The sequence below is a fragment of the Urocampus carinirostris genome, chromosome 1, assembly GCF_059441175.1.
Source record: "Urocampus carinirostris isolate Australia breed hairy pipefish chromosome 1, RoL_Ucar_1.0, whole genome shotgun sequence".
Lineage (NCBI taxonomy): Eukaryota > Metazoa > Chordata > Actinopteri > Syngnathiformes > Syngnathidae > Urocampus > Urocampus carinirostris.
Window position 1 is genome coordinate 60,660,465 of NC_142349.1, and position 19,041 is coordinate 60,679,505.

At 38.3% G+C, this 19,041-nt stretch overlaps 1 protein-coding gene across 1 annotated transcript; it reads left to right on the plus strand.

The window, feature by feature from the left end:
* Window positions 1-1,439: 1,439 nt before the first annotated feature.
* Window positions 1,440-15,720, plus strand: rb1cc1 (RB1-inducible coiled-coil 1). The gene is made up of 23 exons (XM_088347356.1): window positions 1,440-1,820; window positions 4,697-4,819; window positions 4,916-5,042; window positions 5,466-5,636; window positions 5,751-5,953; window positions 6,350-6,755; window positions 6,841-7,011; window positions 7,157-7,341; window positions 7,412-7,598; window positions 7,674-7,755; window positions 7,831-7,895; window positions 7,978-8,081; window positions 8,167-8,293; window positions 8,495-10,371; window positions 11,452-11,653; window positions 11,780-11,888; window positions 11,959-12,214; window positions 12,298-12,349; window positions 12,871-12,918; window positions 13,098-13,156; window positions 13,272-13,399; window positions 13,484-13,554; window positions 14,775-15,720. Exons 2-23 carry the CDS (start codon window positions 4,749-4,751, stop codon window positions 14,853-14,855), a joined length of 4,782 nt encoding a protein of 1,593 aa, XP_088203482.1. The 5' UTR covers window positions 1,440-1,820; window positions 4,697-4,748; the 3' UTR covers window positions 14,856-15,720.
* The last annotated feature ends 3,321 nt before the right edge of the window (window positions 15,721-19,041 follow it).

The following is a 19,041-nucleotide window of genomic DNA, read 5'->3' on the forward strand; positions in this document are numbered from 1 at the left end:
GAGGATAAAATACTTTTTGTCTCAATAAAATTAAGAAGAATTAAGACATGTTTTTCTTGATTTGCGCTCGTCTTGGGATCAAGAGGTCGCAGGTTCGATTCCTGGCTCCTTCGTTTTATATGCCGAAGTGTCCTTGGGCAAGACACTGAATCCCTAAGGCCCCTGATCAGCAGGTATTTTGCCTTCCATGGCTGCATGGCCGCTATTGGTGTGTGAGTGTGTGTGTGAATGGGTAAGTGTGTAGCACATTGTAAAGCGCTTTGGGAGGTCTTCATTGACTTGAAAAGCACAATATAAATGCAGACCATTTACATTTACACTTACATTTCTCTCTGTGTTGGAATTCAGCTCTAATTAGAATTATATAATCATCATGTCTTGATGGACAAACCATCAAAATAAGCAAGGGATCAAATATTTTTTTTACTCACAGTCAATCAATAAATCAATCAACCAACCAACCAACCAACCAACCAACCAACCAACCAACCAACCAACCAACCAACCAACCAACCAACCAACCAACCAACCAACCAACCAACCTGTCAATCAGTCAGTCAGTCCGTCTGTCTGTCTGCCTGTCTGTCTGCTTGTCCGTCGGTCTGTCTGCCTGTCTGTCCAAGTCATTTTGCGGCAGAACGTTTCTTCCCAAAAAATGAGGACAGTTGGTTAGAAAATATGAGGAAGGAAGGAAGCCAGCCAGACAGCCAGACAGACAGCCAGACAGCCAGACAGCCAGACAGCCAGCCAGCCAGACAGACAGACAGACAGACAGATGGACAGACAGACAGAATAGAAGAAAGAAAGAAAGAAAGAAAGAAAGAAAGAAAGAAAGAAAGAAAGAAAGAAAGAAAGAAAGAAAGAAAGAAAAAAAGAAAGAAAGACAGACTGACAGGAAGGAAGTATAGAAGGAAGGAAGGAAGGAAGGAAGGAAGGAAGGAAGGAAGGAAGAAAGATAAAAAGAAAGAAAGAAAGAGACAAAGAAATAAGGAAATTAAATGAGACAGAAAAAGAAGGGTGTAAGACGAAAAACGCTAGTTTGCCGTTTTTAAATCAATTCTAAAATGACGTCACTGCAGGCCACTTTAACCACACCCCTCCTCATGTTGCAGCAAAACATTCGTAACACTCGACGCGTCCCCTTTTATTTTCCCACAATGCACCTGCAACAACTGAATGACGTAACCAGATGCAGATATGACTTTTTACTACAGAACAAACTTTTAACGACCTTAGAAACCATTGTGTGATTAAAAATAAATTTTGTTTCAATTTAAATAGTTTTTTTTATAAAAGGCCAAGTTTCATTACAAGATCAGGAAAAAAAAAATCCCACTCCATTTCAAAATTTAATTTTGGCAGAGCAACATTTCATTATAAATACACGTTTTAATGTTCCACTTTAACAATATATCAATATAACTTTATGATCGCTCGTAAAAGTTTTGTTCACTGTTGTTCCCTCCCTTGTTACCAAAGAGCCAATCGTTTACGAACCGCCCACAAGAGATGACAACAACAAAAACAGAGCGAATGAGGCTCTTAGCATAGTTAGCTTTGTGCTAAACAAGAGATACACGCTCACCCTATACTCGTTGTCATGTTGTCTTCGGTCATATAGAAACAACAGAACTGATTTTTGAAAAGCCCCACTCGCAAAGAGTGTCACCAGAAGCTAGCGACCAAAGGTTGCTAATTTAGCTCGATGTATGCTAAAGTAAGACGGCTTAGCTAGCTAGCTCTCGTGCTAGCTTGTTAGCTAGCCCCACTCGCCTTGGGTAAGGTGGAGACCCAATAACGGGAGATGCAAGTAAAGTGAGGTAAGACGTGCAAATGTGAGCATTAATTTCACCCGGGGCGTTTTTTTTACATACAAATGCACACTTATGATAGGAATGTTCGCTTGTCTTGCTCGTAAACATCAATTGTGTTTTCATCATATATTTAGCGTCTAGTTAGCATGGTTATCTTGATGGACGAGGTGACATATGTTACTCGCTTAAGTTATGGAAATACCGTGCTTACGGCCTGCTATCGTTTTGAAAATATACACAGGCAAACACAAAGCCTGAGGTATCACGGGCTCTAACAATAGAGACAAAATGCATGACTGTCCCTTGTGTGACCCTTCAAACTGAAGGGCCGCTAAATAGATGGCATTTAGTGCACTAGTCATTTGAATGCATGATCATTTTTAAAGGGAAATGGTTTACGTTGTTGCAGGACTCTTCTTAGTTTGGTTACATTGTGGGACAATAGTTTCTGACACTGTAGTTTTTAAGCCTATTGGATCACCAGACTAACAGTGAATTTTAATTCCTAACTGATGTGCAAGCAGGGCAGAAAGGTGGATGACTGGTTAGCAAGCCTGTCTCACAGTACAGAGGTCCCGAGTTCAATTCCATAGAACAGCCTCACTGTATTAAGTGGAGACTTTTGCATGGTTTCCATGTGACCTGAGTGGGTGCACTCTGGTTTTCTCCCATGTCGCCAAAAACAAGCATGGTAAATGGTCTGCATTTCTATAGCACTTTTCAAGTCAATGAAGACTTCCCAAAGCGCTTTACAATGTGACAAGATGATTTGCGTGTCCAAAGTGTCTCTAGGAGTGAGTGCGTACACGTTTTTTTGTTTCTGTGTGCCCTATAACTGGCCATCAACCAGTATGTGGGGCCAAAAATCAGCAGGAACCCCACAATCTATTTTGGAAACGAGTGGTTGCGAAGTGACGGACGTTAAGCTGCAACCTTCCCTTAAAAGCTCCTGTTTCTCTTTCATGTTTTCACCCAAAATAGAGTACAGTAATACGTCCCTTGTGAAGTATTGAATGGGGTTCCCCAAACATTTTGTTGACCAATTTTTACCTGGTTCAAACTATGTTCTTAGCCCTTGACAACCAGGCTTAACTATCTTTGTGTTGTAAACACTGCAATTATATTTTGAGGAGTCTTGCTAGTGTATTGAGGCTGGTAGTAAAAATTACAGGGCGGATGGGTAAAAGTTCTTCACTTTTGAATGGTAATTTTAAACATTGACATTAATGATATGCAGAAGAACATCGTTTCAATGTGTAGTATATTTTGTGCCTATAAAACATTTTTGTCAAATGTTCACCAGCATACTGTAATATCAATAGTTTGATGCATTGCGGTAGACTGGTAAGGTCGGGCTTACGGTTTAGAGGTCTCTACTCAACTCAACTTTATTTATAAGCCTTTTAAAGCAGCCACAACTGAAGACAAAAAAAACTTAAACAGATTATGATGAAAACACGCAAAAAATATTATATATATATGTATATATATATAAGCAGGAACTAGGTCCAATGCTGGGTCAAAAGCTAAGGAATAAAAATGGGTTGTAAAACTAGTTTTAAAAATGGACAGTATGGGAGCCTGTGCTTTGGCAAATTGTTCCAAATTTTGGGAACAGCAACACAAAAGAGCTTCCTTGAAGACCTTGGTACCGCCAGCAACAGCTGATTGGTTGACCTGAGGCACCGAGCAGTAGCATGACAGTGCAGCAGCTCACTGAGGTTAGAAGGGCCAAGGCCATTTAAAGATTTTAAAGCAAGTAAAAGAATCTTAAAATAAAAGTCTGATTCCGGGTCATTCCCTTTGCTTGAGGTCTACATGTTTAATTTGTGCTTGTATGGGTTTTTTTCCCGGTTGCTCTCACATTCATGCTAGGTTTTACAGACTCTCAAACTGAAGTGTACATCCATCCATTATCTGCTGGAGCCCATCCCAGCCATTTTCGGGCAGTGGGCGGGGGAAAACCTCAACTGGTTGACAGCCACTCCCAGGGCACACGGAGACATCCACTCACACATTCACAACTAGGGACAATTTGTCCAATTAACCTGACATGTAATGCATGATTTTTGAATGTGCGCAATCTTTGCATGGGATGGCTGCGGTAGCTGTAATTGAACCCTACACCTCCGCTGCGCAGTAACCACCCAGCCGCCATGCACACTGTACAGAAACTGCAAAGACGAGTAATTGTTTGTCCATGTGTGCTGCGTTTGGCCCGGAATTAGTTCAAGGTGTTGCCATCCTACTGTGTAAAAACTGCTTTGATAATTTCCATCAAACTTTGTGAACCGTGTGAGGAGATTCGATTTGAGTAATGGAGTTAATCACTTTCTTAATGATAGACAGATTTTGATTATTGATATCTGTCTATGCTGGCTTTTTATTTCTATTTTTTTTATGATAAAAAATATTTTTAAAGAAATGCACCAGAAACATTATTACTTGGTCTTTAAATATAATGTGGATTTATAATTTAAAAAGACAGTCACATAAAATAGAGCAATGGCATAAATATCCAGACTGAGATAACTATTCCTGTAGGCTTTTATGTTTTGATACAACAAAGACATTCTTGCTTTTATTGTTATTGTGGGATAAATCCTCTGCTCTGCTGACTATGTCAAAGTGCCCTTGGGCATTGCAATGAACCTTTATTTGCTCCCAATGGCATCTGACATTGCAATCCTTGGCCACGACTGACCGCTTGTTTGTGAATGTGTCAAAGAACTTTGAGCGCCACATGGTATTCAAAAAATCCCAACAATTTATTTACCCCTGTGTTGTCTTTCCTAAAGTAATTATCTTTAATGATGAAAGAAATATCTGTCAACTCGTGCTGTTTGGATGATGCTTTTATTTAATTTCTTTCTCTTTGATAGGTGGTCTTTGAAGACTAAATGAACAAGCGCAGAGACCAGCGGCCAATTCAACATGAAGTTGTATGTGTTCCAGGTCAACAATGGCAGTACACTGACTTTTGACACTGATCTTGCTGTCCAAACGTAAGAGAACTGTTCATTCTGTACTGTACACTGGACACTGTTAGTCTCCCTGCTAATTTTGCCTACATTTAACTGATTTCCTTGATATCTTTTCAGTGTACTGGAGCTTAAACATGCCATCCAAGCAAAATATAAAATTGCAATTCAACATCAAGTCCTTGTTGTCAATGGAGGCGAATGTATGGCTGCAGAAAGACGTGTCTGCAGTTACAGTGCTGGCACTGTAAGTGTACCTTTTTTTCCCAACTATGCACATTGTTTTGTAGCCCGCACCATGTTTTTGCGGATGTATATGGTTCATTTCAAGATTTTATACTGGTAGATGTTTATTTTCTTACATTTTAATGCCAAGTTTTCATACTGTAACGCAGTTGTCTTTTATACCCAAACTTTGCAATAATTTAGCTGCATTGTTAAAAAAGCAGCAGGGTTTAGAGCAAGTGGAACAAAATAACAGCTTTTGGACTCTGTGATACAGCACACATTGTTTTGTGTTCTTTGATACATACTCGGACTATTTGTTAAATAAATATAACTTGTTTCTAAAAATACAGAACAATTTTTATATAATTGACTACCCTTTTTTCAGTAATTAGAATTTACACAGAGACTTGATTAACTTTGCTATATATTCCTTTGCCTCCAGGAAACAAACCCCATATTCCTCTTCAATAAGGAGATGATCTTGTCTGAACGGGATCCAACCATCCCCAAAACCACCTTTTCTATTGAAAGTGAGATTCAGGTGAAGGTGGAGGAATCACTATTGATGCCCGCCGTCTTTCACACCGTTGCCTCTCGAACACAACTTGCTCTGGTAATGATTATTTTTATTATGTACACTTAAAAATGTACTTGTTTTGTATTGAACATGTTCACTTAATATTGTTGTGTTAACTAACATATGGAATGTGTTCTCCTTATGCTGCAGGAAATGTTTGAAGTTGCCAACAAGCTTAGCTCGTTCTGCGAACGTTTGGTCCATGATGAACACCTCCAACACCAAGGCTGGGCCGCCATCATGGCCAACCTGGACGACTGCACGCTATCCTATCAGAAGCTGCTAAAGAAATTTGACACCGCATATTTGACTTACCAACACGATCTGGAGGAAATTAAGTTTAAACTCACAAAGTAAGTGTCACCACCCGGGACATAGTAATAATCCAATCAGTTTTTATGCAAATCATTCTATTTAGTAACTTTTTTTTGTCGTGTTTATGTTTGAATTAATCATTTAAGTAGCACCTAGGAACAAAACACAATTGATATTGTGCTGAACGCTATAAGTTTTCATGTATTTCACTCGAACAATTTTAAAAGGGAAACCTATGACAATTTACTAATAAAAAATATTTTTGTAATTGTAACAAGAATTCTTTTGACCGACAAAAAAATCTAAATGTCACAATTTGAAAGCAATCAAAAATACATCGTCTATTTGGAATTAGACTGAGGTTTTTTTCCCCATTCAGCAAGGACAGAGTTGTGTCATGGTTCTTTGCTCACTTATACCTTTCTGTTTCGCAGGCTTGGGACAGCAGTAGCTGTGATGGCCAGGATACCTTTGCTGGAATGTTTAACAAGGCAAAGTCACAGAGAGCACATGAAAAAGTCTGCTTCCACCCCGGACAAAGATTCAGATGAGACGGAGGAGGTAAAGTCCACTGAGTCGGTTCTACATGCCCCAGATGCACAACATGGCAAAGAGGTACCAGGTTGTACTGAGACATCCAAGATCGAAAGTGCTGTCGAACAGGACAGCGGTCAAATGACAGATAGCGGAGGGTTTGTAGCCACTCTGATGGAGGAAGATGTTCCTGTTGTTGGCGATATGCCCCAATTCAATGTCACACTCTTGGACTGGATCAACGTGCAGGATCGACCAAACGATGTGGAGTCCGTCGTTAGAAAGTGCTTTGATTCCATCAACAGGGTAAGTGTCCGTTCAATATTCTATTTAATAAAAAGTCCTAAGTATGTGTTGGATAGAACAAGAAATCCTGAAATTGTTTTTGCAGCTTGAGCCTCGGATAATTCAACCCTTTTTAGCCGACTGTCGCGAAACAATTGCCAAGCTTGATAACCAAAACATGAAAGCCATCAAGGGGCTGGAGGACCGGTTGTATGCTCTTGATCAGATGATTGCAAGCTGCAAGAAGCTGGTCAATGAACAAAAAGAACTTGCTCAGGTCTGTAAATGGGATATATTACTCTATAAGTTATGATTTTGAGGTTGAACAACAGAATGATGCGGAAATAATGGAATTGGTCTCATTAAGAAAAGTTTATATGTATATATTTATATTTATATTGCTTTTTATTTGAATCCCATAGGGATTTTTAGCCAACCAGAAACGGGCTGAAAACCTCAAGGATACATCTGTTCTTCCCGACTTGTGTCTGAGTCACACCAACCAGTTGATGATCATGTTGAACAACCACCGAAAGCTGCTGGACATCAAAAAGAAGTGCACCACTGCCAAACAGGAGCTTGCAAACAATCTTCAAGTCCGACTCAAGTAATGCTTTCGATTAGATTCGGTTTTCGACTTTGTTTCCTAATGCTCATGGTGTTCATGATTGCCTCAGATGGTGCTGCTACGTGATGCTCCACGCAGACCAGGATGGTGAGAAGCTTCAAGCTCTGCTCCGGCTCCTCACTGAGCTTCTGGAAAGGGTGCGCATCGTTGAAGCCCTCAGTACTGTGCCGCAGATGTACTGCCTAGCTGTGGTTGAAGTTGTCAGGAGGAAAATGTTTATGCGACACTACAAAGAGGTTTGTGCTATCGTTTAACGGGTAATTTATGCCTTTTGAGAATCATAACACAAACCATTATATTTTTCCCCGTAGTGGGCCTATGCACTTGTGAAGGATGGCAAACAACTGTATGAGGCAGAGAAGTTTAAAAGGGAGAATTTTGGAAAGCTCTTCAGTAAGGACAAACAGTATGGATGTAGTTTGTTACTTGTTGATGTCACACATTAAATATTTTTTATTGTATTATTAGGAAAGTCCTTTCTCAGAAATCGCTTGTTTCGAGGGCTAGACGCGTGGCCTCCAACATCATTTTGCGTAAGAGATTTGTTTCTTAAGAACCTTTCATTACTTAACCTGGTTATAAATCAATTTAATCACGCTGCTTTTCATTAATTAGACACGGAAACCACGAAGGTTTGATGATGAACTTCCAGACATCTCTGTCGATGACTTGCAGTTTTTGAAGACTTGTTGTCCTGCTGAGGTTCAACCTTTTCTGATGTAAGCCTTAGAATGTAACATATGTAAATGTATTTCCATTTTTGTTTTACTCCATCAAAGTCATTCTATTTCTTTTTCTTGGTAGGGTCCCGTCAATGTGTGACTTTGAGCCTTTGAAGCGTCACGTGGAAAAGCTCCATCATCTTGTCCAAGCTGCACAGAGTTTGGATGACATGTCAAAAACAGTCACCAATCTGCTGAGTGAACAAAGGGTAAATTCATGTCATTAAAAGCTGGTCGACACAAAATATGTCTGACCTTAATATTTTTTTTCCCATAAAATGCCAATTTATTTTGCTAATTGTAGATAATTAATGGCTGTTCAAGGTTATCAAAGCGGATTGTATTTTGACACCCCCACTTTCCCCTACTAAATGATCAAGTAGTGCCATTCTTTGTTTTTCTCTGTCAAGGCTTCAAGTAGCCAGAGCACACAAAGGTCAACTGCGTTGACACCTCAGTCTGCAGAAAGCCCACCAAGCCCGGCCACAACTAACAAAGCACCTGCCTCTCTGGGTCTTGAAGGATCCAGCTCTCATCCGCTTCATATTCCTGCCTCATTAGAGGACCTCTCTCCAGACAGCATAGACGCACAGACATTTGATTTTGAAACCATTGGCCATCCCAACATGGATACTGTCTTGCAGCCTGGTTCCCTTGACCTGGATTCTCTGGCAGAGAGCCCAGAGTCAGATTTCATGTCTGCGGTCAACGAATTTGTAATTGAGGAGAATCTCACCTCTCCGAACCCCATCAGTGACCCTACCAGCCCAGAAATGATGGTGGAGTCTTTATATTCATCCGTCATCAATGCCATTGACAACAAGCGCATGCAGGACACCACCACTCTGGAGAGGGAAAACACAAGAATTGCTGTGCTCCATCAAGCAATTGACAACTATCGCTTAGCCGCTGAGGAGTCCCACTCAAACTTGAGGTGTGTGAAAGATGACCTGTGCCGTCTTCGCAGTCAGGTTTCGAAAGAGCAAAACGAATTTGGCTTTGCCCTGAGAAGCGTGAGTTCAGATGTCTGCGAAATGGTTGACAACATCTGCCGGGCTCTTGAATTGGAGTTGAAAGAGCAGCATCAGAGCAAGATGTTCGCCATTCAGCAAGCATGCGAGCAACAGGTCAGATCGCTAACAGAGGACAACAAGCTCAACCAGAACATTGTGCGAGATGTACAGCGAGCCATGTTGGAGCTGGAAGGCCTAATGGAGCGCAAAGAAAAAGAACTCACCCAACTGGAGAGTGACAAGGCGCTTTGGGTTGAAACGGAGAGCGATTTGAGAGAAAAGCTAAAAAAATCTGAGCAGTTGATGAACGAACGAACCGCAGAGCTCGAGGAACTTTTGGCTTCTAAAAACTCTCTAAAAAGTCAGCTCGAGAATCTGCATTCAGAGATTGAACGCAGCCAGCAGAATATAAGGCAGGAGTTGAAGGCTGAAGAGCAGGTGCACTTGAAAGAGCTTGAGGACAGATTCAATTTGGAACGTACAACAGAACTAGCTAATCTCACTCAGAATCATCAAGAGGCTTTGAAACACATTGCTGATGGGAACAATGCCAAACTTGCAGAGGTGACAGAAATGCATAACATTGCTCTAAAAGATAAGGACCTTGAAATAAAAGACTTAGAGGCTCACTATGCTGAGCTTAAAGAACTGCGCTGCAAAGTGGAGATGGAGTTGGCCCTCAAAGAGACAGAGGTAGAGGATGCCAGAGTCATCCTAGAGGAGACCAAGATGCAGCTGGCTGAGGAAGTCAGATCCCAGGTCGCAACGGAGACCCAAATACTAAATGAAGAACTAGCAAAAATCAAACAAGAACTTCAGGCTAAAGATGAAGAGTACGAAATGAACCAAGCTGAGCTAAAAAGCCTCTTCAAGGTCGAAAAAGACAACTGCATCTCAGAGCTGGTGAACAGACACGAGAAGGAGATGGCCCTGCTGCGAAGCGAATCCGCTTCCTTTCAGAAGCAGGCTGCAGATGCTGAACTGAGTCACGCAGAGCAACTTAAGAACCTCAAGCAAGAGACTGACCTGCAGTTGTCTACTCTAACTGAAGAAAAAGAGATACAGTTCAGGAATTTCCAAGAATTGGAGCGGGAGTTGAGGACAGTGAGCAGCAATTTGCAGGCTGAAAACCAGCTTTTATGCAAACGATTAGAAGATGAAGCCTCAGATGAAGCTTTAAAATCTTTGCAGCTTCAAAATGAGGAGATGGAAAAACGATTCTCAAGTATGATTAGGCAACTTGAGGATGAGCTTCATAACAGGCAGTTATCCAGGTAAATATTCCTACAGGGTCTTGAATGAATGAATGAATGAATGAATGAAAAACGTTATTTCGAACATTAAAAAGGAAACCGAACAAAAACAATAACTCAACAACAAAATAATGATCCATAACATGTTCGAAAAGGGGTAGTAAGAAGCAGATGCTTATTTTCCCAACCCCTTCATCTTCCCTATTTAATACACCAATGCAAATAACAACAATAGTAATAATATTAATAACAGTTATGATATAACAATAGCTACAGTAAAAACAAAGTTAACCATAGTTGTAGACTCACTATTCCCAATCTCTCGTATCACTCATACCCCAATTTCTTTATCTCTGTATTCCGCCAGTAATGTTTTTTTGTATTTACATTTGAACAAGTGAATAGTTGGACATTGTATGATCTCGTCTTGTAAATTCTTCCAAAGTTTGACTCCACACACAAGAACACACGTACTTTTCCTGGTGGTTCTCACCTTTGGGATTATGAATTTACTACAGCCCCTTAAGTTATGATTTCCCTCTTTCCGAATGAATAATTTTTGGATGTTCTTGGCACTATGTTTTTGTTGACCTTAAATAGCAGTTATGACGAAATCATCCAATTTTAATAATTTGGACTGCAGGAATAAAATATTAGTATGATCTCGATATCCTACCCTGTGTATGGTTCTAATTGCACGTTTTTGGATGATAAAAGGGGGCTGTAGTGAACTTTTGTAATTATTACCCCAGACGTCTGCACCATATGTTAAGTATGGCAGAACTAGAGAACAATATAATAAATACAATGTATTATAGTTTAAAATGAATTTGCCTTTATTAATTATTGAAATGCTTTTAGATACTTTAGTTTGTATGTGTCTGATGTGTGATTTCCAGCTTAATTTATTGTCTATTATGACCTCTAAAAACTTAATTTCTGATGCAGTGTCTATTGCAGCACCATCCATTTTTACTTCTAAATCTTGATTTGCGTTGCGATTACCAGAGTATTACTTTGGTTTTATTTAAAGCTTGAATATTTAAAAACAATTAATGAACTTGGTGATTCATCAACATCGATTTACACGCTTCTTATTAGTGACGCGGGGTTACCCCTGTGTGCTGAGAGCCGCACGGATGCTACAGAGAACCGCATGGAAGCCCCTCTTTCACTGGACTCGGCCCTGCAGGAACGCCTGCAGCAGGAGAGAGCCTCACTGCAGACACAGCTGGAGCTTTTAGAGAGGAAGAAAAATGAGGAGATCCAGAACCTCAAGACCTCTCTAATAGCTGAACAACAGGTTTGTGCTGCTGCAACAGTATTTTTCTTCACATGCTACCTGACTAATAACACTTCAAAATAGTTTATATTTCTTTTTTCAATACGTCCTAGCTCTCGCAACTAAACTCTTTGTGTCTTTCATTAGACAAACTTCAACACTGTTCTGACCCGTGAGAGGCTGAAGAAGGAGCAGATCATCAGTGAGCTCAAAGAGAAGCTTCAAAATGTTACTCAACAGCAGGAAAAGGACAAAGGTGAGGACTGCTCATGTTTTCTTGATTCCTAGTAAAGATCCCCATATGACGTCTTAATTTGTGCTTGTAGCACTGATTGAGACACTCTCTGAAGATCGAGCCAGCGTGATGCAGGAAAAGAAGCTCTTGGAAGAGGATCTGAACCGGCTTCGAAGCACTGCACTTGTCTCCTCAGCCTTCTTCACCGCACAGCCCTTGGCGCAGGAGGTCACCGGAGCGTGTTCTTCCGAACTTGTAGCCGACACTGATAGGCTAGCCTCTGTGGCCACGTTGAGGGAAGAGGAGCATGTCGACTCAGCAGTGGAGGCCAGCATGGTGACAGTCCAGTAAGCAGAATGATTCTTTTGAGATTCATATGATGTACGACAGTCGCAGTACTTGATGTTTCTTTTTGCCTTTCTTTGTCTAGTGATACCATTTTGCTGTCTGAAGAAAAACAGAGGATACTCGTACTTGAGAGGGTATTTAAACATACTGAGCATTTACACAACTTCAACCTGTTTTAATTTTTTAAATTTAGTCAGTCACTCTATATCTCGATCTAGATTCTATGAAATTACAGCAGTGAAGCAGTTTAAATAAATTGCATGCGAGGATATGTACCATTTCTGTTTTCTTCTTGTTTTTGTACTTATTTAATTAATACATTCTCATAAACTATATACATATTTTTTCGTTTTTCCTTGTGCAATGACTAACCCAATTTTGTAATCAGCATCCTTTATAATCACTTGATAATTAATTGAAGTACCTTTTAGATAATAAATTATCCAAACATGCATTTTTCTGTAATCTAACTGCCCCCTCAACAGCTGGAATATACAAAAAAGACCATATAAATCTCAATTTAACATTTTTTTTTTTAGCAACATTTTGAAATTAAATGTTTTTCGTCATTTGTCTTACTGTGATCTCTGAGGTACTTAAGATAATTGTTTTCAGTGTGGCCTTATTAATACGTACGGCTTCAATCATTTTTCAGACTTTACACATGAAGGAGGAAGAGAACAAGCGCCTCAGCCAAAGACTGGTCAGTTCACTGTCGCTGCAGTAGTCAATTATCTCCACTTGGTGCCAGTAGCATCTACGAGATTCAGTGTGTTAGATTCACACTATTTTCAGGCAGTAGTTTGAACTAAAGGATGTAGGAAAAATAATTAATAGTCTTAAAATGCATGAAATTAATTATGTCTTTATTTTATTACTTAGATGTCTCAGAGCATGTCTTCTGTGTCCTCACGACATTCTGACAAAATCGCCATCAGAGAGTAAGTAAACATATCCCTTCACAATTTTTTGCGACGGCTTAGAAAAACCCTGCCATCATTCAATTAATTCTAATCATTATCTGAGTAAATTCCTCTTTATTTTTGCTTGTGTTAGTTTCCAGGTGGGCGATTTGGTGCTTATAATCCTGGATGAAAGACATGACAACTACGTGCTGTTCACCGTGGGCCCGACGCTCTACTTCCTTCATTCAGAGTCACTCACTGCGCTCGACCTCAAACCGGGTTAGAGACAAATACTTACTGTTTAGCCCAGCTAAATTTAAAAAAAAAAGTGTTTTAACAATAATGCGCGTTTTGGTTGTGCAGCTTCGGGGTCATCGAGGCGCCCGTGGGTGCTTGGAAAGGTGATAGAGAAAGAGTATTGCCAGGCAAAAAAGGTATGTACTTAAAATAGATTAAGCCCTTTGTTTATTTAGAAAAATGTGATCTTTCATCCGACTCTTACACTGGCTGTTTTTGGAATCTTTCCCTAGATTAATTATAGCTGAGAGGGATGATAGTAAAAAAAGTAAAAAGCAAAGATGCTTAATCAGAAATCAAATTTTTTTTCTATTTCCAGGTTATTGTTTTAAAAAAATGAATGGACAAACGCACATCTTTAACTCGTTTTCTGCTAGCCAACCACATGAAAGATGGAGCTTTGAAATACGGCCATTAGTGGGACTGAATGTGTTTATACATTTCTTGAATTTCTTTTTTTGAATAACATTCAGACGCTAAAGCAACTCGTAGGAGTTGAATTCATTCAAGTTATATCTAATTTTGTAGTTATTGGTTGCATCCATTAAGTACTCAAAATTGTTTATATTTGTGTGAAATATGTGCTATATAGACTAAGGCTCGTCATCCTATTTGAAGCCGATGACTACTTTTTTTATTACCAATCAGGGATGGAAAGTAAAAATGCGATACTTCTATACACCCTCTGTCACTTCAAAATATAAAAATACATCCAATTTATGTTGGCGTAACTGTGGGAGGGTCGGAAATTTCACACATATTTTCCGGAATTGCCCTGTGATATTAAATTTCTGGAGAAGTATTCAGAGATAAAATTAATTATTGGTGGGGAGTTGCTTTTGGACCCAGTGACCTATGTATTAGCAATTTTGCCAGAAGAATTATTGACTGGTCAACAAAATTATGTACTAAGGGTTATGCTTCTGGTAGCGAAGAAAATGATCACAGCTTCCTGGGTGAAACCACAACCTCCTGACATAAAACAATGGAGAGACAAATTAAAGCAAATGTACATGATGGAAAACACTGCAAGACTTCAACTGAAACTAGATCAATTCACGAAAAGATGGAAGCTTATCACACAATTTTTACTTGATGTCTAAACACCTCACCTTTTATTTTATTTCTTTTATTAACATGTTTTGTTGTTGTTTATTTTGTTATTTATGGGTATGTCAATTGTATCTATTTTTTGTTCGTGTTGTTGTATGATGGGTGACCCAAGCCTCTGTCAAAGTGTGTGTGAGAAATGAAAAGTTAAAAAAAAATTGCACAATAGCAACAAGTGGATAGTTGAAGGCACAGCCATCATTGTTTGGTAGGCTTCACAAAAGTTCTTCCTGTGTTCTCTTCCCAGGCTCAGAACAGGTTCAAGGTACCTCTCGGAACTAAATTCTACAGAGTCAAAGCTGTTCCCTGGAACCGAAGAGTACAATAACCATGTCATAAAATATTAAAAAAACTTTTTTTTTAATTTACCTCAAGGCATAACATTTCACTTGAACGAACTTTTCAAACAGATGAAAAGGAAAACTTTAGGTCAGCCTCTTGCAAATTTGAAGTTGGAAACACTCATCTGTTTTTTGTTTGTTGGTTTTATTTTCAAGCTAAATTTGGTTTTGCGGACCAAATGCTCGCAACATGAATCATTAGGGTATTGCCCTAGACACTGTGGCATGAAGCCATATGACCTGTGTGTAAAAAAATTGAACAAAAATGTAAAAAATCATTAGTTCTCAGCATTTGTTCTTTTGTGGAAAATATTGTCATTATCAAAAGAGTGTAATGAAGAAAAAATATATACATTTTATTATGGTAATAGATGTTTATGGATGAATGTTCATGGCATGCATATTGATATGTTTTTTTTTAATTTGACTTATTCAGATAAGTGTCGTATTTGGAAAATGTAGTTGTTCCTCACAGCAAAGCGGTCAGGCTCATCTGTGAATACTGACGTGTACAGTTCAGCTCTGCTGATGGCGGGACAGATAAGTAAGTCACCTTTGGAAGCCTGAAAATGCACTTTGAAATGTTAAAAAACAAATGTTTAAGAAAATGAAAAAAACTGATTTTTGGGAAGCAACAAAGAAGTCGTGACGTTATAGGTCAAAAATCATGCACAAACCTCGCGGTAGAAAATGCAGAGAAGACTTGTGTGCTGGTGTTTTATGACGAGGCAACATTGTACATCGGCCATCAGATCTTGCGTGTAACCAGAAAATGACTGTACTGCAAAAGAAACGAGTTTGGAAACAATAAAGGTTGGATCCCAAATATGGTTCGTATGCGCTAAAATCTCATCTTTTGCATTTCTTGTTTTAGGTGATCATTGTCAGCATAACACAAGTTAGCGTTTGTGATTCATTTTGTGTATTTTTCAAGTCAGAAATTCTAGTAAGCATGTAATAAAGAATGTTAGGATTTTGTTAAATATTTTGTTCAAAAGATGTGTTGTAGTTAATATACGCATTTAATGTACCCTACAGATAGATGGATATACTTTATTCATCCCCGTAGGGAAATTCACACTTCCAGCAGTATCCTTGTGTTGAAAAATAAAATAAAGATCTCATCTCATTAGCTGCACCGCTTATCCTCAGTAGATAGAATACAAATATACGCAATCTAACGTTTTGCTATAGAGTATTTAAATGTGCTAGGGAAAATACACACTTTAATAGAAATAGGGTAATGTGCAAATGTGGAGGTGGGGTTTAATGTGGGCTTTTACTCCCCCGGGTGGAGTTAAAGAGCCTCATGGCATGAGGAAGAAATGATCTCAGTCTGTCCGTGGAATTTATCTAGTTCAGAATTTTAGGATTTGGTTAAATATTTTGTTCTTCTTTCAAAAGATGTGTTTCAGTTGGAATACACATTTAACGCAACCCACAGTGTATTATAGTGAATGTAAAATGGAATAAAGCCAAATAAAGTAATCTAGGAAATATAAATACGAACCGGTAATCATAAATTAAAATACAGCATATTTGTTTTAAAACTCAAAGGTTCATTCAATCTTGATGTTCTTTTCCAATATAAAAGTCAGCATTTCCGTTTTGAGAACTTTTACACATGATCACTGTCAGGCAAAAAACGTATATCTCAATAAGATATAATCAAACTAAATAAACCTATGTACAAATTAAATTAAAAATCAATACTCTTAAAAAGAAATGAAAACTTGACAGAAATAAACAATGACAACCATAACAAGTGGTTAATGTAGTGGAGTTTAAATCAAATGTCAGGGTTTTCTAATGTTGAAATAAAAGTCGTAAAATAATGACCACTAATGATAATACAGTGATGAAAACCAGATGAGGCATATAAATATAACTAATATTGTCTTTTTTTTTTATGAGAACTACAACAAGCGTTTATTTAAACAGAGTTTACATTTTCAGTTTTCTTTATTATTATTATTATTATTATTATTATTTTGTTTTAAAAGTTAATTTAAATGACAAAGTTCCACATTTCTTTTTTGATAACTTGCAATTTTTTATATCTTTGCTGTCATTTTGTTTTTAGAATTTATTATATATTTTTGTTAAAGTCCATTGAGAGATTTAAGAATGTATTTTAAATATTTCCTTAAAGAAAAAGCAATTTGCTCGATTCGTACATGTGCTTGAAATTCTGAAAAAAATACTTGAAATTTAATATTGTGATTTCAAGGATTGAAAAGTGCTTGAATTTTAGGTAAAGTTCTTTTAAATGTTGGAAATCTTGCCATGTTTCTCATCAAATTAGCTTAAAAATGGAGCTGACACCGCTCTCTGGTGGCTTCACTTTAACATTGTATTTCCTCTTCCTGGCAGCTGGCAATATTTTGTTTTGAGATTATCCTATGAAGCGTCATTGCTCACTCCAGGTCGCGCCCTGGTGGACAGGTGCCTGCTACACACTATGAAATGTGTATTAGTCCAAGGATTATATCTCAATTATGGATGTTTATTATGGGCCATGCAAAAAACATGCAATTAAAAAAGGAAGCCACATAATACTGTCATTTTCTCCCCAATCCCTATATGCGGACAAATTTGACTCCAAAACAAATATATGTAAGATTTACTCAAGATCTAAAACTTGTCTTGATAAATATACACGCAAGATTAAAAATTGCATATGAAAATTGCACATATTGACCTTTTGCACACACGTGCCCTTACCTTGTGACAACACCAAGGCGTACGGCAGTAAACTGTAGTAAACAGTAGGTGAGGCCAGTAAACAGACAACAAAAGTTATGCCATTTAACACCATTAGCAATTACTAGTCAAACAAATATTGTGCAGCTGTAGGACGGGGTTGCTCGCTTTGTCAAAAAGCCCAAAAAGTGCTAATTAGAGAAACTGAGGACCGACCCATACCTTCTTCCTCCTGATATCTATACAACTTACCAAATTTTCCTGACTTCAGTCCACACGATCTCTACCACTGTATTGTAAATGGAGTATCCCCATACACCTGCGCTGATCTCAAAGTCTGGATGCTTCCAGTCCCAAGTACCTAGTACGTGATGCTTCACTTTGTTGTGCCGGCGTGACATGTCCCCCAACGTTGCTAAAACTACTTTGTATTTAAATTTTGGCAGAATTTAATAGAACAATAAAGCCCGGAGCATTTGCAGCTCGTATATAAATCACCTTTGAGCACGTTGAACATATTTACTTTGGCGAAATGATGTTTTATCGTCTGAAGGTCCGTCTCCTGTTTTATCCGTGATAATTTGACAGTTCATTTCGGCGTAATAAGCTTCATGGTAGAGCTTATAACACTTCAATAGATGTGATATTTGGAAGAATACCATTTTGAATGGCTGGTTAATGGTAATAAAAGTAGGTAATTTACTTAGTAAGAAATGGCAAAGGTAAGACACTAACTTAGCTAGTTGGCACTAGTTAACTTATATAAGAGTGTCGTTGGTCAGTTGGTTGGATTTCTTAACCTCTAGAGCAGGGGTCAGCAACCTTTTCGGTGCGGAGTGCCACTTTCAAATTTCCTTGTAAATCAGTGTGCCACACCAAGATTAATGACAACATTTTTTTAATATCTAACAGAGCTGTCATTTTACACCAGTCCAAATATACAACTTGGATAGACATTTTAATCGTACAACTCAGTGTTTTTCAACCCTTTTTGAACCAAGGTACACTTTTATTTATAAAAAAGTTCCGTGGCACACCGTCCGTCGAAAATGTTATGTAAAATATTTCACAGTACTACCTCATAAGCAGATAATTAGTACCGGTATATAAAAAGAAGAAAATAATACTTAATATAAAAAAAAATGATGTTGTTTATGTTTTTATTTTTTACAGTGCAATCTTAAACCGCTTTGTTAAACAATTTAAGTTATTAAATGTACTGTGCTACCTCAAAAGCAGATAATTAGTACATAAAAGTATATAAGAATCTACTGCCACCTACTGATATGGATGACTATTACAGTTTCCTCGTCTGAAGAGTGCAAAAATACTGAATAATGGTCTAAATGTTTGGAAAGAAAAAATTCCAGCAGCACACTGGTATAACTGACCTATTCGTCTTCCACTATTCTTGTTCATCAAGTAACTAAAATGTGAAGGTGAACAACATGTGGAAAGGCCATTCTGACT

Coding starts and splice junctions, on each gene's coding strand:
- rb1cc1 (XM_088347356.1), top strand. CDS start 4,749: ATGAAGTTGTATGTGTTCCAGGTCAACAATGGCAGTACACTGACTTTT. Junction 7,756..7,830: donor GAATTTTGGAAAGCTCTTCA/GTAAGGACAAAC, acceptor TTGTATTATTAG/GAAAGTCCTTTCTCAGAAAT. Junction 11,654..11,779: donor CTCTAATAGCTGAACAACAG/GTTTGTGCTGCT, acceptor GTCTTTCATTAG/ACAAACTTCAACACTGTTCT.